Genomic DNA, 15,825 nt, shown 5'->3' on the forward strand with positions numbered 1-15,825 from the left:
CCTTAGACGGTCAAAGGCCTTTGACCAAACGGAAATGGCATAGACGGGTATTTCCATAAGCGCACTTGACGGAAGAGGGGCAAGGTTGAGCACAAGATTTTTTTTAAGGGTAAAGATGAGAGTGGGCGCAAGTTAGGGAAAAAATGGAATTGTCCCTTTCCTTTTTTGTTCCTTTCTTTTCTACTATTTAGTAAACCTTATCATTTTCGGAAATACCAAAATAATGATCTAAAATTATCCATGATTGTTCTACATTGAAGATAACACAGTCCTGTTGGGTTTCTCTCCTAGGTCAAAAGGTCCCCAACTCCTTAGCTGATAACCAATAACGAGCTTCTTCGTAGAAAGACCGGAGCTGGCGATCGTTCGACTTGCTATGCTTTATGGCTTTGTTTGCTAGGGGAAAGATTCTTGGTAATATGGAGTTAATGATAGATCGAACCAATATTTTTACACTATGTGGGAAACCAACTTCTCCTTCCCAACTCCGCGGAGTTAGGCCGTTTGGCCCAATTCTGACCGTGGAGTTGGAAGAGCTAGTAGCTAGAGAGATACCAAAATGGCCTACATTACATAGTAATATGCCTTCGTTTTACTTATGTTTATGTAATAATTTGGATCTCATACTTTTGAAATGGCACATTAAGAAATAATGTGAGGCAGGTCCAAAGATTACTGACCCAGAAGGATCCAAAAAAAATCGCATTCAACACACACCAGTACATCTTACATGTCAAAACCTGGCATTTTTCAGTGTTCATGTGCTATTTTAAGGCACTACATTTATCGACATTCGATATATTTCAAATTGAACTACAAGTCTATGAAAAAACAGCCACTAATTGGTTGAAAATTCATGTTTAGGTTATTGGGTATATTTGTAGGTCTTATACAAAGAAAATATATTTTTTGAACATTCAGCATACACCATTACATCTTCCATGTGCAAATTTGCATTTTTCTTAATCAATTTTCTATTATCTAGCCATTAAATGAATTTCGAGCTATATAGTGGGTACAATTCAAATTTGAACTACATGTATATAGAAAAAGGCCTCTAAATTTAGAAAACTGTGGATGTTTTTTTTAGAATTAAAACTGAGGATTTTCTAAAAGAAAAAGAAAAATGAGGATGTAAAGACTAAACAGGAGGTCTGAATTGGGCCTTCCCTTGAACCAAATCTCGTCTCGGCTTTTTTGGTCAGCCCACACAACACTGTCCCAACGGTGTCACCTTCAGGCTGGCTTTCTCTCGTCCTCTCCCCGGCACACCGCACATGGACGGCACACCGGCGCGAACGCGGCGGCGGCGGCGACGGCGACAAGGTATCTCTCCTAGGTAGGTCTCTCCGGCTTGAAGCTAGACTATTATCACGAGGGGCTGATGGATTAGAGTCTTAGTTCGTCTTACTTCTCTTTGTCTGCTCCCCCGCCCCCGCCATAAACTATCAGCTCCGGACCCAGCGAAATCGATTAATTGGTAGTCTCTACCCGGAGATCCCGTGCCTGGTGATTGTTGCGTAGTGCTTAATTTTGACTGTATTAGGGTAATGGACGCTCAACACATTTGGGGATATTTTCTGGAGACGTAACCCTAGCGGCGATGAACAGTGTGATGCCAGCTCAATCAGTTTGATATTTTTGGTCAGAAATTATCCCTAATGCTGCTGAACAATGTGGGGTGTGTTTTTACCTTGTACTAGCTTCATGAATCGCCCGCGGTCGCAGTGGTGGATCCAGAAATTCAACTTTGGATGTTCAATTTGTTTTTCACCCTAACAGAGAAGCCAACTGGGTTCACACAATACAAATTGTTCACAATAGCAATAATATATTACAAGATTAATGAAATTGTTCACTGTACTCCATAAAGTTTTCAAATCAATGTTCTTCCTCTTAAGTTTTGAATGTGCCTACAATTCAAAGACAATTCATTTGTTATTTTTCTGCTATTTAAATCAACCAGATCCTCACTCATGTGACACCTATAGATCTATATCTCTCTGAATCCGAATATAAGCAACACACTTAGTTAGGGATTTCACAACACATTCAGGCCCAGTTCTTTTGCCAGAATCTGGGGATTCTCCCAGAATCCGACCCCTACCCAGCTTCTCCTAGAATCTTTTAGCCCCATTTGTTTTACAATCCTATCTAATTAGACTCTAACTAGATAGGATTGTAAAACACATGGGGCTCAAAGATTCTGGGAGAAGCTGGGTAGGGGTCGGATTCTGGGAGAATCCCCAGATTCTGGCAAAAGAACTGGGCCTCAGTGAACATTGCAATTTCAGTATTGGAAAAGGATTTACCTTAGGCTCAGAGATTGAGGTTGTTGCTGCACTGGTATGGCATTGACGACCGCAGCGGCCGCCGCCGCGCCGCTCGTCCGGTCGTCCCCACCTTCGGTGCATCGCAATCCCCGTTGGCGGCAGCGGGCGCGGCACTGCGCAGCTTGCCTGTGTCCTCCGCAGCGGCGAAAACCATGGGATGGTCCATCCCGTCCGGCGCCGGTGGCTTGGTCGAGCTCTCCCTCGCCAGACTCTCCGTGGGCAGCAACGCGCCGCCGCCTTGTCCATGGGCTGATGAAATCGAAGCGTCTGTGTTTGGCTGGTGGTTGGCTGCGTGCGTGAAGACAGCTCGCTGCTGGCTTTGCTGCTGTTGGGCTCGCTGCTGCTTCCGAAATGGCCTACTGATGGGCCTATAGGCTGCAGATTATCGTCTCTGTGATACGTATATACGATTTTTTTCAGAAAATTTTGGGTGTACGTTTGTACACCCATGACCAATGGTGGATCCGCCCCTGCGCGGTCGCATCTTTTATCGTGGTTCCACCAAACTAACCATAGCTATCTTGGATATTTTCAAGTCTGCCTTGCTATTATGCTGGATGATGGTTTAAATTGATCTTGCACCCTTCCTGTGGGGTTTTTTCGAAATGCATTGTCTCGATATTGAAATCAGATCCTTTTTTAAAGTCACCCTAAGAAAAATTATGATATAATTTCCCTGGGGCAATTGTTTAAAACATGACATAAGCACACATGGTGCATCACTTTTCTTTGCAGTGCAAGACTAATGGAAGACGACTATGCAGCACCACATCTTCCTATGGACATCATGTACAAGATCCCGACACACATCTCTGATCCAGCCTCCCTTGCCCGCCTCGCTTCATCCAGCAAGTTCTGGCGCAGTCTCATCAAGGACCCGACCTTCCTTGACTGCCTTAGGAGGAGGCACCGCGACCACGGTTTCACCCCTTCCCTCCTTCTTGGCTTCTTCTACCAGGACAAGTCTCCCTCAGACCTCTGGAAGTATCACATTGACAAAACCCGCTGTTTGGCGCCAAGCTTCTTGCGGATGTCTGAACTGTTACGCTTTGTTGGTAGCAAATCTGCTCGCCATGCTATCAAGCTACTATCCCTTGAGACCTTCATTCCAGGTCTTGGTGCAAGCCTTAACTTCTACAAGCCCATTGCATCCCAGGACAGCTTCCTGGTTCTGCGCCGCCAATCAGAAGTTGCCACTCCCAACGGTCAGGCCCTAAATGATTTGCTATGTGTCTGCAATCCTCTCACTGGCGAAACCTTTGAGATTCCTAGCCACAGATATGTACCTCCTGACCATTATGCCTTGTTTGTCACCAATGATGTCGACATTTATGGACGCATGTCCCAGTCCTTCCAACTAACAGGCATTTGGATAAGAAAGGGAGATCGTTTCATCTGTGTGTGCTACAGCTCGAAGAGTGGAACATGGACGAGGTCTCAAGGAGTTCCTCAGCTAATGCATGACCTTTATTTGGTGTTATCCTCAGCCGCTGCTTCTGACGATGTCATCCATTGGCTATGTGGTAGCTGGAAACAAATGTCGCTCATTCACGTTGCCACGCTGCACATTAGCAATATGAAACTGTCATACCTGGAGCTCCCACCCGAAGCAAAGCGCAACATGTTTCCATTGCTGGGGAATTCAGCAGACGGGGGGATTCTGTTGGTCATGGTGCAAGGGTTTCAGATGACACTTTGGAAACACAACAGTGCGCTTGGCACTGACTCCAGCAGCTGGGTGCTTTCTGAAAGGATTGACATGAGAAGTTCGTTGCCGCAGCGAGTGGCCACGTTGGAGATCTGGGCAGAGGTCAGGTTGGAGATGTTCCGAGGCAAAAGTGGTACGTTGGTGCTCTGGGTTGATGGGGAAGGCCTCTTTATGTTCAGCCTCAGCGATAGGTCGATGAGGAGGATTGACAGTGCAAATGTAACCAAGAAGTACTTCCTCTGCCCATATGAGATAGATTGGCTGTCCTGCCTTGCAATCACGAACCTTGTCGTTGATGGCTCGCTGTCTCTGGACTTAGAAAGGGAGAAGGCCCAAGGCAGGTGGAGGACATTAATGGGGATGAATTTGGAGACAAATGGAGCATCTTAATTGCCAGGAACATCATCAACCTGGCAACCATTAATTCTAATATTGTCGAATGTGTTTCCTTTTGTATGAGCATCATAATGATGACTATTAGTATTAGTTTGTTACTTCATTCTAATGACATTCACCGTGAAACCTTTTCGCTCTTGTGTCCTAATGAAATGCAAGACTTCCTAAGCTGTGTTTTTAGTTGAACTAAGCTGTGTTTTTAGTTGAACTAAGCTGTGTTTTTCTAATGAACTGAGCTCTGGTTAACCCATGTTCTGTCTTTGCATCTGAGTTGGTTGGCCATTCTGCTGAAGGGTTGTGCAAGTAACGCCATGGTAGCATGGTTGTTTAATTTTGCTGGTACCATGAATTACTGAAATTCAGAATTGCATCATGGTATTGTGACAAGCTTCTTTTTTTTTGCGGGGTGTGACAAGCTTCTTCAAACCGTTGTTTTTCTTTTAAAAAAAATCCAGTGATCTGCTGGGTTAGTCAAAGAAACATGTGCAATAGGCCAGCTTGTGTCAGGTAAACTGAATTTGCCCTTGTGTTTCTAATCTCTGGGCTGTCTTATCTAAATGCCTCTGGATTTTTTAAAGGACCAAGTTGGTTGTAGAGTTTAGGGGTAGTCCACTAATCACGCCCTGAGAACAACTTAAAACTTGTTTCTTTTATTGCCTATCCGTTACCTACTTGTGCACTGAAAAATGTACTGAGTTTTGTGAAACGTTACACAAAACTAATGTATCCTTCATACCTGAAATGAGATTTGAGTTGTGATCCTAGACAATCCTGGCAGTGGCAGAACTCTTCTTTGGTAAAATGTATCCTGCGGAATTGTATTTTTCTTATCCTGAAAAGAAATGGAACTAATGCAATGTTTCGACAGTTTCTTTTTGAGGAGCCTCTAGAGAATGGGATGAGAGAGAAAAGGATACATTACTTTTCGAATATTTTAAGCTTTAAATATTTTATGACGAGCCTCTAGAGAACATTTTATGTTTATCCCTTTTAAGCTTTAAATATTTTTTTCCACAATGTATAAACATATATTCACACACGTATTAATAACCTATTTTATTCCACGAACCTTTATAAAAACACATGCACTTCTTTGACACATGAATATATTTTTGTATACATAAACACATTTCAATTACTCGTTGAATATTTCATTTCATATACATGAACATTTTTTTAATTCAGATATATGATTTTTTTGCGTACATACGCTAATGGTTTCTTTATCTTCTAAAAAATACATTATTTCTTTTTAACAACACATTTTTTATAACCTGCTAATCAAAATACATTTTTCCTTAACTAGTGATTCTGATTTATTTTTTTCATAAAAATTGAGGACATAAATGGGCCCGTGCCGTTGCTGTAAATGGGTACATGAGTCACAATATGGGCAAAGCTTGTCTGGGCTTTTTTGCTCAGCCCATACAACACTCTCAGCGGCCTTTTGTATTGACCGAGCCGTACAACGTGGTGCCTCTTGTATTCACGGCGGAGTCACACCTTTCTCTCGTCCTCTCCGCACGCACGACGGCACACTGGTAGACAGCTCTCGGCGAGAACGCGGCGGCGGCGGCGGCGACAGCGGCCAGGTTTCTCTCTTACTCCTAGGTAGGTCTCTCAACTTCGAAGCTAGACTATTATCATGAAGGGCTGATGGATTATATACATGGTTGATGTCTGGTGATCTGGTCTGCTCCCCACGCCTCCGCCATAAACTGTCAGCACCCGAGCCAGTGAAAATCGACCGAATGATAGTTTCTCGTAAGTGTTCCCTTGGTTGGGGGTTGTCGGCTTGTCGCGTTGTGATTTATTTTGACTGTAGTAGGCTAATGGAGGCTCTACATATTTGGGGATATTTTCAGGAGACCTAACCCAACGGCGATGAACAGCGAGTGCTGATCAAGCAGTTTGATATTTGTGGTCAGAAATTACTGTTGACAATGTGGGATGTGCTTTCACCGTGTAGCTTCATGAATCGCCCGCCGTCACATATTTTAGTGCGGTTCTACCAAAATAACCATAGCTCTGTTGAATATTTTTCAACTCTGCACTATTTTGCTGGATAATGGTTTAAATTGGAGTTGCAGTCTTCCTGTGGGGGTTCTTCCAAATGCATTGTTTCGATATTTCAGTCAGATCCTTCTATTAAGTCATCTTAAGAAACTTTTTTTTATATAATTCCATTGGGCCAATTGTTTAAATCATGAGGTAAACACACATGGTGCCTTGCTTTTTTTTTAGGGAAGGACCAATGGAGGAGGATGATGTTGCACGGCATCTTCCTATGGACATCATGTACAAGATCCCAGCATACATATCTGATCCAGCCTCCCTTGCCCGCCTCGCTTCGTCCAGCAAGTTCTGGCGCAATCTCATCAATGATCCGATCTTCCTTGATCGCCTTAGGAGGCGGCACCGTGACCATGGCTTCACCGCATCCCTCCTTCTCGGCTTCTTCTACCAGGACAATGAAAGGACTTCCCTAGACCCCTGGGAGCATCACATTGACACCCGCTGTTTGGCACCAAGCTTCATGTGGATGTCTGAATTGTTACGCTTTGTTGGCAGCAAATCCGATTGCAATGCTATCAAGCCACTATCTCTTGAGACCTTCATTCCAGGTCTTGGTGCAATCCTCAACTTCTGTAAGCCCATTGCATCCCAGGACAACTTCCTGGCCCTCCACCGCCAGTCGAAAGACGCCAATGGTCAGGCCACGAGGGATGTGCTATGGGTTTGCAATCCTCTCACTGGCAAAATCTTTAAGATTCCTACCCTCGAATATACGCATCCTAACCATTATGCCTTGTTTGTCACCAATGATGTCAACATTTATGGACGTGCGTCCCAGTCCTTCCAGCTGACTGTCATTTTTTGGATAAGAAAGACAAAGAGTTTCACCTGCGTGTGCTACAGCTCAAAGAAGACTGGAAAATGGACAAGGCCCCAAGGTGAACCTGAGCTAATGCCTGGCCATTACTTGGTGTCATCCTCAGCCGCGGCTTCAGGCGGTGTCATCCATTGGCTCTGTGGTACCTTGAGCTTTGGCTTGTGTAAAGTTCCAGGGACTAAGTGTATCCTGGAGTTCAACGAGTGGAAGCAGGTTGAGCCCAAAGGAAAGCCACTTACGCAGGTCTGGTTGCGGTTTATAGGGGCTCCATCTAAGCCTCTGCAGGATGCTCGAGTGGTGGCCAGTTTAGGCATCATGGTTGGAAAGACAGAGAAAGTGGATATGGCTTTCACGCGTGCCCATGGGGTTGCACGGCTTTTAGTTAGCGTTTTGGATATTGAGTTTGTGCCTGATAAGGTCAACTGGACCTATAAGTGAGAGGTGTTCCCGCTAGAGATCGAGTTTGAGGACACCGATTTATTTGCTGATGTTGTTAATGGTAATGATGTTGACATGCACGACAGGGATGGTAATGCGGGGGCCAAGGGGCCACCGTCAGATGAGCCCAATTGAGAGGGGTCTAACGGTTCTCACCCACCTTCTCAGTCGCCTGGGGAGGGGACCTGGGTTGAGCCCGCAGCTTCACCAGCGGTGCCCATGACTACTTTGCGTTTTGGGTCTTTTGAGCCAGCCTCGGCATCTCCCAGACTCTGGAGTGACTGGGTTGAGTCTGGTGATTGTCTTGAGCACACGCTCCCTTCGTTGGAGTTCGAGGGGGAGGCTGGTTGGTCTGCTGGACGACAGGTGAGGACTTTGGTCGGCGCTACGGAGAGGAGGCCGGAGGGTGCTTCTCTTGTTCTGGCGCCTCACGCGGACGCGACTGCGGAGTCGGCGACTGCGGTCGCGTTGGGTTGTGGGGGAGGGGGTTCAGGGCAGGTGGCCCCGTCTTCTCCCGTCCCCATAACATCCCGGTGGCGTCGGTGACGCCGGCCCCGAGGGGGTCGGACGGTGCTGCGAGAGGGAGCCCGAGGCAGGAGGCCTCGGCTCCTGCTACTCCGTTGGTGGTAACCACGGAGGTTGCTGCTGCGTTAGGGGGGACGCCGGGGCAGGAGGCCCTGTCTCCTCCCTCTCCACCGACGGTCAGGAGGACCACCTCGCCGATGGCTCTTTCGTTTGAGCTGGCGGCTGGGGTGGGAGGAGGATGCGGGCAGGCGGCCCCACTACACCCTCCTCGACACTACCTTTGGCAGGGGTCCCTGGTGTGGGGCACCTGTCTCAAGGGATCGGGAACCTGCAGACGCCATCTCTGGTAACTTCGGCACCACCTTTCAGGGCTTCAGTGCCAGGTTTTACTAGGGAGGAGGTTGTCGCATTTGGTGGGATCCCGGACCCTATCTCTGAGGGGAGACGGATGAGTGCTCGCATCCTCGACATCCCTGAGGTGGACGATATGCAGCAGCAGTGCGCTATGAGGGCGGCCAAGCTTTAGGATGCTGCTTTATCTTCTGGTATGTCCGTCAACCTATCTAATTCCTTATTGCATTTTTCTAATGAGGACATTATAAATAATGCAAACCAATTAGGAGTTTCACTAGGTGCTACGGATAGTGAGATTACCAATTCGGTGAATGATCTATTAGATTTGGAGGCGGAACGTGCTTTAGAGACTATTCGTAATCTTGCAGCAGTTAAACCAATGAATGATGATGAGATTAATGCGTTAGGGGTTAGAGTGCTCGATAATCTGCGTGCGGATCTAGCACCCCCCATTCATGACGCTGAGGAAGATGATGCACCCCTAGGGAATGATGCTAGTCATATTTGTGAACCCGGTCATGAGGACCGGGTCACTGAGCTTAGTAAACCTAAGCGTAAGTGGAAACGGAAGATTTATCCCGATTCCGCAGTTCGTAGGAGTGCTAGGATTCGAACCACTAAAAAATTTCATGATGAAATATGAGAGGAATTTTTTGGAATAGCAGAGGTCTGAAGGACTTGGCTAAAAGAAGATTCCTGGCTGAGGCAGCTTTAGAGCAGAGGTTAGATTTTATTGCTCTATCGGAGACGGGTAGAGATAACTTCGCACCACAGTTTCTCTCCTCTCTTGTGGGTGGTATTGATTTCGATTGGCATTGCCTCCCTCCACGAGGAAGATCGGGTGGTATCTTACTAGGTGTGAGATGCGATTCGCTTGAAGTCCGAAGTGTAGTGATGGGTGACTTCGCGGTGAAGTTTCGAGTTAGGTCTAGGATAGATGGTTTTAACTGGGCTTTGATGGCGGTCTATGGTGCCGCACAACCCGAGCTTAAAGCGGAATTTCTAGCGGACCTTGTTCGAATCTGTGGGTCAGAACAACTGCCAATTTTAGTTGGAGGTGATTTCAATATCATCAGGAGGAGAGAGGAGAAGAACAATGATAACTTTGATGGCAGATGGTCTTTCATGTTCAACACCATTATTGAAAGCTTGGATCTGAGAGAGATAGAGCTTTCTGGTCGAAAGTTTATCTGGGCTAATGCTCTGCCAAACCCAACCTATGAAAAACTAGATCGAGTTCTTGCGAGCGTTGAGTGGGAACAAAAGTTCCCTCTGGTTACGGTGCAAGCTCTTTTGAGGGGAATATCTGATCATACCCCATTGTTTGTGGACTTAGGGGAGCCGAACCACGTGGGTAACAAGAACACCTTCTCCTTCGAGATGTCATGGTTTGAACGCGAGGGGGTTCTTGGACTTGATTGCCAGGGAATGGGTTAAAGGTGTAGGAGGCAAAACTGCGATTGAGCGTTGGCAGAATAAGATTAGGCATTTGAGAAGCTTCTTACGGGGCTGGGCTAAGCACCTCAGTGGTGAGTATAAGATTGAAAAGGATAGACTCCTTATTCTTATACAGGACCTGGACATACAGGCCGAATCCCATATTTTATCACCAGCTGAGCTTCAGGTTAAAAATGAGGCGGAGAAGAGGTTAAAAGAATTGCTCCGCGAAGAAGAACTGAAGTGGGCTTTGCGTGCTAAAGTCCGAAAAGTGGTCCAGGGGGATGCGAATACTCAGTTCATCCATTTGATTGCTAATGGCAAACACAAAAAGAAGCGTATCTTTCAGCTTGAGCAAGACGAGGGCACTATTTTAGGTCAGGATAACCTAAAAACATGTATTACCGACTATTATAAGCAGTTATTTGGACCTCCGGAGGATAATAGTGTGTCCCTCGATGAGTCCAGGACTGAGGATGTACCTCAGCTATCGGCTGCCGATAATGATATTCTGGTTGCCCCATTCTCGGAGAAGGAGGTGTTTGATGCCATTACACAGATGAAAAACAATAAGGCTCCTGGACCGGATGGATTCCCGGCAGAGTTCTATAAAAAGTGCTGGCACATTATTAAGGGGGATTTACTACCTGTGTTCCATGATCTGTTCTCTGGACAGCTTCAATTATTTCACTTGAATTTTGGGACTATCACACTGCTTCCTAAGAAGACAGATGCGGTGAGAATTGAGCAATTCAGGCCGATCTGTCTCCTCAATGTTAGTTTCAAATTTTTCACCAAGGTCGGGACTAACAGACTCACACAGATTGCGCATTCTATGGTGCAACAGTCCCAAACCGCTTTCATGCTAGACAGAAATATCCTTGAAGGGGTGGTAGTCCTGCATGAAACGCTCCATGAAATCCATTCCAAAAAATTAGATGGAGTGATTTTTAAGGTGGATTTCGAGAAAGCGTATGATAAGGTCAAATGGCCATTCCTCCAACAGTCATTGCGTATGAAAGGTTTTGCTGAAGCCTGGCGCCGACAGGTTGAATCATTTACGCAAAAAGGTAGTGTGGGAATTAGAGTTAACGATGACATAGGTCACTATTTCCAGACACATAAAGGCCTAAGACAAGGAGATCCGATGTCACCTATCTTGTTTAACATTGTGGTGGATATGTTAGCAATTTTGATAGGAAGGGCTAAGGAAAGTGGTCAAGTCGGTGGATTGGTACCTCATCTTATTGATGGAGGTGTTTCCATCCTTCAGTACGCTGATGATACGATCATCTTTATGGAGCATGACTTGGCCAAGGCAAGAAATATGAAGCTGGTGTTATGCCTATTTGAACAATTGACCGGGTTAAAGATCAACTTTCATAAGAGCGAGCTGTTCTGTTTTGGTAGGGCCAAAGATGAACATGATGCTTATAGGCAATTGTTTGGATGTGAGTTGGGAGAGTTACCCTTCTCTTACTTGGGGATTCCTATCCACCATCGTAGGCTGACAAAAAGTGCATCGAGGACCGATTTGAGAAGAAAATGAGCTGCTGGAAGGGTAAGCTCATGTCATACGGAGGCCGATTAATCCTAATTAATTCGGTGCTCACGAGTATGCCAATGTTTCTTCTATCGTTCTTTGAGGTACCAGTTGGGGTTAGGAAGAGACTGGACTTCTATCGATCGCGCTTCTTTTGGCAGGGTGATGAGCTTAAAAGAAAATATCGGCTTGCTAAATGGGATATCATTTGTAGACCGAAAGACCAAGGGGGTCTCGGGATTGAGAATCTCAAAGTTAAGAATAAATGTCTTCTTAGCAAGTGCCTGTGGAAGCTCTCTTCGGAGAATGATGCTATGTGGGCTCAAATCCTTCGCAGCAAGTACCTCCAGACAAAAACTTTGTCCCAGGTTACAGTCCAGCCGACTGACTCGCCCTTCTGGAAAGGCCTTATGAAAGTCAAACATGCATTGTTTAATAGGACGAAGTTTGTTATTGAAAACGGCACGAGTACACGTTCCTGGGAGGATACTTGGCTCGGTGAGACACCCTTGGCCATCCAATACCCGTCTTTGTACCGCATCATTCAACGACATGAGGTGTTCGTTGCATCGGTCTTTCAATCTACCCCCCTTAATATTCAGTTCCGTCGAACGCTAGCAGGCAATCGTTGGGAAGAATGGCTCCGTATAGTTAGGAGACTGATGGAAGTCCAGCTTTCTCAACAACCCGATGAATTATGCTGGAAGTTGACTAAGTCTGGAGCATTTACGGTAAAATCAATGTATATTGATGTTATTAATTCGAACTCCATTCCTACGTCCAAGCATGTTTGGGATGTCAAAGTTCCTCTGAAAATAAAAGTGTTTATGTGGTTTGTCCATAAACAAGTTATTTTAACTAAGGACAACTTGATAAAGCGTAATTGGACAGGACCTACTAGGTGTAGTTTCTGCGATCGGGATGAGACTATCAAACACCTCTTTTTTGATTGCCCGCTGGCCAAGGTACTTTGGCAGACGGTCCATATTGCTTTTAATATCAACCCACCGAATTCTGTTAATGCGTTATTTGGGACATGGCTTAATGGGATTGAGCCTCACTTAGCGAGACATATTCGGGTTGGAGTTTGTGCTTTCCTGTGGACTATCTGGAATTGCAGAAATGATTTGGTCTTTAACAGAATATCATGTATACATTTTTTGCAGGTTTTATTCCGAGCTACGGCACTGATCCGTTCGTGGTCGCTACTAACCCAGACGGAGGCCAGGGAGCATTTGGTTACTGAGTCTTTCCGCTGGGAGATGGTAGCTCGGGATATCTTCAACCGGTTTGGATGGCGGTCATGTAATAGGATAGGCATTTAGTATCTCTATCTAGTTTTAGCCAGCCGGTTGTGGCGTCTTTTCTTGGCTAGTTGATGTTTCTAGCCTCTTTGGCTCTGTGTGAGCTTTTTGTGCTTTTTTAGTACTTTATGAGACTTTTGGAACCATGTTGGCATACTTTATTTGGTTAATAAGATGGCCGTATGCATCTTTCTGATGCAGAGGCCGGGGAATCCCCCCTTTTCGAAAAAAGAAAAGAAAAAAAACGTTGCCACACTGCATATTGAGAATATAGTGCTGTCATACCTGGAGCTGCCACCCGAAGCAAAGCATATCAAGATACCAATGTTGGCAAATTCAGCAGATGGGGGGGATTCTATTGCTCTTCGTGCAAGGCCTCGAGATGTCACTCTGGAAGCACACCGGCGCACTTGGCAGTGACAGCAGCAGCTGGGTGCTTTCTGAAAGGATTGACTTGAGATGTTCCTTGCCTCAGCAGGTGGCCACGTTGGGGATCAGGGGAAAGGTCAGGTTGGAGATGTTCAGAGGCAAGAGTGGGGCGGTGGTGCTCAGGGTTGTTGGACAAGGCCTCTTTCTGTTCAGCCTCAGCGATAGGTCGATGAGGAGGATCGACAGTGTGGTGACCAAGAAGTACCTCCTCTGCCCATATGAGATAGATTGGCTTTCCTGCCTCGCAATCACAAACCTCGTCGTCGATGGCTCGCTGTCTCTGGACGCGGAAAGGAGAAAGGCTCAAGACCGATGGAGGAGATTAATGGGAATGGATTTTTCAACGAATGGAGCATCTTAATGGCCCCAAACATCGTCGATCTTGTTTCTTAGTGGCTTGGCAACCATGAATTCTAATAGCGTTGAACATGCTTCCTTTTGTATGATCATCCTAACGTGAGTGAATTGCAAAAAACATCGACATTGAAGGCTAGGGTTGCAGAAATCACAACTCTACGGATTTGTGCCAAAAAACACTAATTCTAAGCCTATTTTTTTGCAAAAAACACTAGTCGCCGGCTTAGGCCGTTTTGAGCACGATTATGACAGGGGGTCCCGCTAGACAGGGTGATGTGGCAAAAAAGAAAAAACAATTACATACTGGTACAATTTTGTTTTGCAAAAAGACCCCTGGAAAAAAGCAATCGGGTCCTCCACGCCAGATCACGCCGCTGCAGAAGTCCATGGCCAGGGGCGCCGCCGTTCGCGAGGTTGAACTCGGCCAGCCAGCGCATGGGGGAGGGGGGGGTGCTGCTCGGTCGGCGCAGGGGAGCTGGCTCTGCTCCGGCCAGCGCAGGGAGACGCAGTGGAGCTGCGGCTCGGCTGGCGCGGGGAGTTGCTGCTGCTTGGCCGGCGCAGGGAGTTGCCTCTGCTTTGCCGGCGCATGGGGAGGCGCGGTGGAGCTACTGCTTGTGGCCCGGCGGCCTCGGCCCGCACGCCGGCGCGCTCGAGCTCCACCAGCTCGGACGTCAGTCAATGGCGACGACGGTTGGCGGCGGCCCGGCTTGCAAGGCCAGGAGGAAGCGGGTATGCGGCGGCGCGACGGATTACGTCCGATTCCGGCTGGCGGCGGAGCTTCGCATGGTCCAACGGCAATGACAGAGCTCTACTCGTGGCGCATGGTCGCGACCTTATCCTCTTCCTCTTCTTTTTGAAAGATAAGATGGCCTTACCCTCTTTTACATTTTTACAATTTAGTCTATGCCATTTTATCTATTTACGAACCGTTATTTCGTGTCACGTCACCCTGTCTAGCGGGTCCCATATGTCATAAACAAGCTTAAATTGGGCCAATTGGACGACTAGTGTTTTTTGCAAAAAAATTAGGCTTAGAATTAGTGGTTTTTGGCACAAATCCGTAGAATTGTGATTTCTGCAACCCTAGCCTTCAATGTCGATGTTTTTTGCAATTCACTCTCCTAACGTTGACCATCAGATTGTTACCTCACTCTAACAATGGCTCGGCAACCATGATTTCTGCTGGTTGTCTTATCTTTTCTAGACCAGGGGAGCTTTTTTTCCGCACAAGACATGAGTCCATTGTAATATCTATTAGCGGTGCAATGCCAAAAAAATATTGAAAATCACAGCATATGCTATCGTAGTAGTCTTCTTTTTCAAAAGGTTTAGGGTTCTGTTGGGATAGTAAAAGAAGGGCATGTACAGTTGGTCGGCTTGTTTCAGGTCGACTGAACTTTCCCATGTGTGTCTGGACTGTCCCGAAGATTCCCTAAAGAACACAGAATATTTAATCTCTTAGGACATTAGATAGAAGTCTTCATCGTTCCCTCAAAAAAAGCTATAGAAGTCTTCATCATGCTTGCAAGTAGTCAGGAATGTATTAACACAAAACTGAAACTGTTTATAAAGATAACCAGGCAGAATACTTCAGACAAAAAAGCCATACTTTTTGGGATGAACTGTTGAGTACTAAAATCTAATGAAAAACGAAAAAAAACATTTCCGTCGCCGGGACTTGAACCCGGGTCTCTCGGGTGAGAGCCGAGTATCCTAACCACCTAGACTACGACGGATCTGTGATGACTCTAGCAAAACGTCTGTCAAAAATAGTGATCTATCCTGGTTTCAAGGATCACTCACCGCACATGGTTGAGGAAATATCCTGGTCGTTTTCGTGTACTCAAAAAATCAAGAATGTGCCCCTCCATTTGCACGAGAAAGATCAACGCGAAAAAAAAAATGCAATTGTCCTACTGAAATCCACTAGGCTCTGTAGGAAGTCAAACATGTTCAGGTGGGGTGTCGTGTCTGAGATCCGGTGCCTTGGCACACACAAGGCACACGTGAATAGTGCAATGCCTTGAGCTTTCAGCCGTTAGATTGGAAATCAAGGTTCCAGATTTCAGTGAACAGCACTCCGCGCTACAGTGTGTTGGTCCTGTAGC

General features: G+C 46.2%; 1 protein-coding gene and 1 non-coding gene across 2 annotated transcripts; one reads left to right on the forward strand and one right to left on the reverse strand.

Annotated features, from left to right (window-relative positions):
- The first annotated feature begins 1,222 nt into the window (after positions 1-1,222).
- LOC123113965 (uncharacterized) lies at positions 1,223-4,590 on the forward strand. The gene is made up of 2 exons (XM_044535306.1): positions 1,223-1,326; positions 3,069-4,590. Exon 2 carries the CDS (start codon positions 3,079-3,081, stop codon positions 4,429-4,431), a length of 1,353 nt encoding a protein of 450 aa, XP_044391241.1. The 5' UTR covers positions 1,223-1,326; positions 3,069-3,078; the 3' UTR covers positions 4,432-4,590.
- A 10,790-nt stretch (positions 4,591-15,380) lies between these two features.
- On the reverse strand, positions 15,381-15,453 carry TRNAE-CUC (transfer RNA glutamic acid (anticodon CUC)). The gene has a single exon. It is a non-coding gene; the product is annotated as a tRNA-Glu (tRNA).
- Positions 15,454-15,825: the final 372 nt, after the last annotated feature.

The sequence above is a fragment of the Triticum aestivum genome, chromosome 5B (assembly GCF_018294505.1).
Source record: "Triticum aestivum cultivar Chinese Spring chromosome 5B, IWGSC CS RefSeq v2.1, whole genome shotgun sequence".
Taxonomy (NCBI): domain Eukaryota; kingdom Viridiplantae; phylum Streptophyta; class Magnoliopsida; order Poales; family Poaceae; genus Triticum; species Triticum aestivum.

Excerpts from the sequence above, each read along its gene's own strand:
- LOC123113965 (XM_044535306.1), top strand. The coding sequence starts at position 3,079 with ATGGAAGACGACTATGCAGCACCACATCTTCCTATGGACATCATGTAC.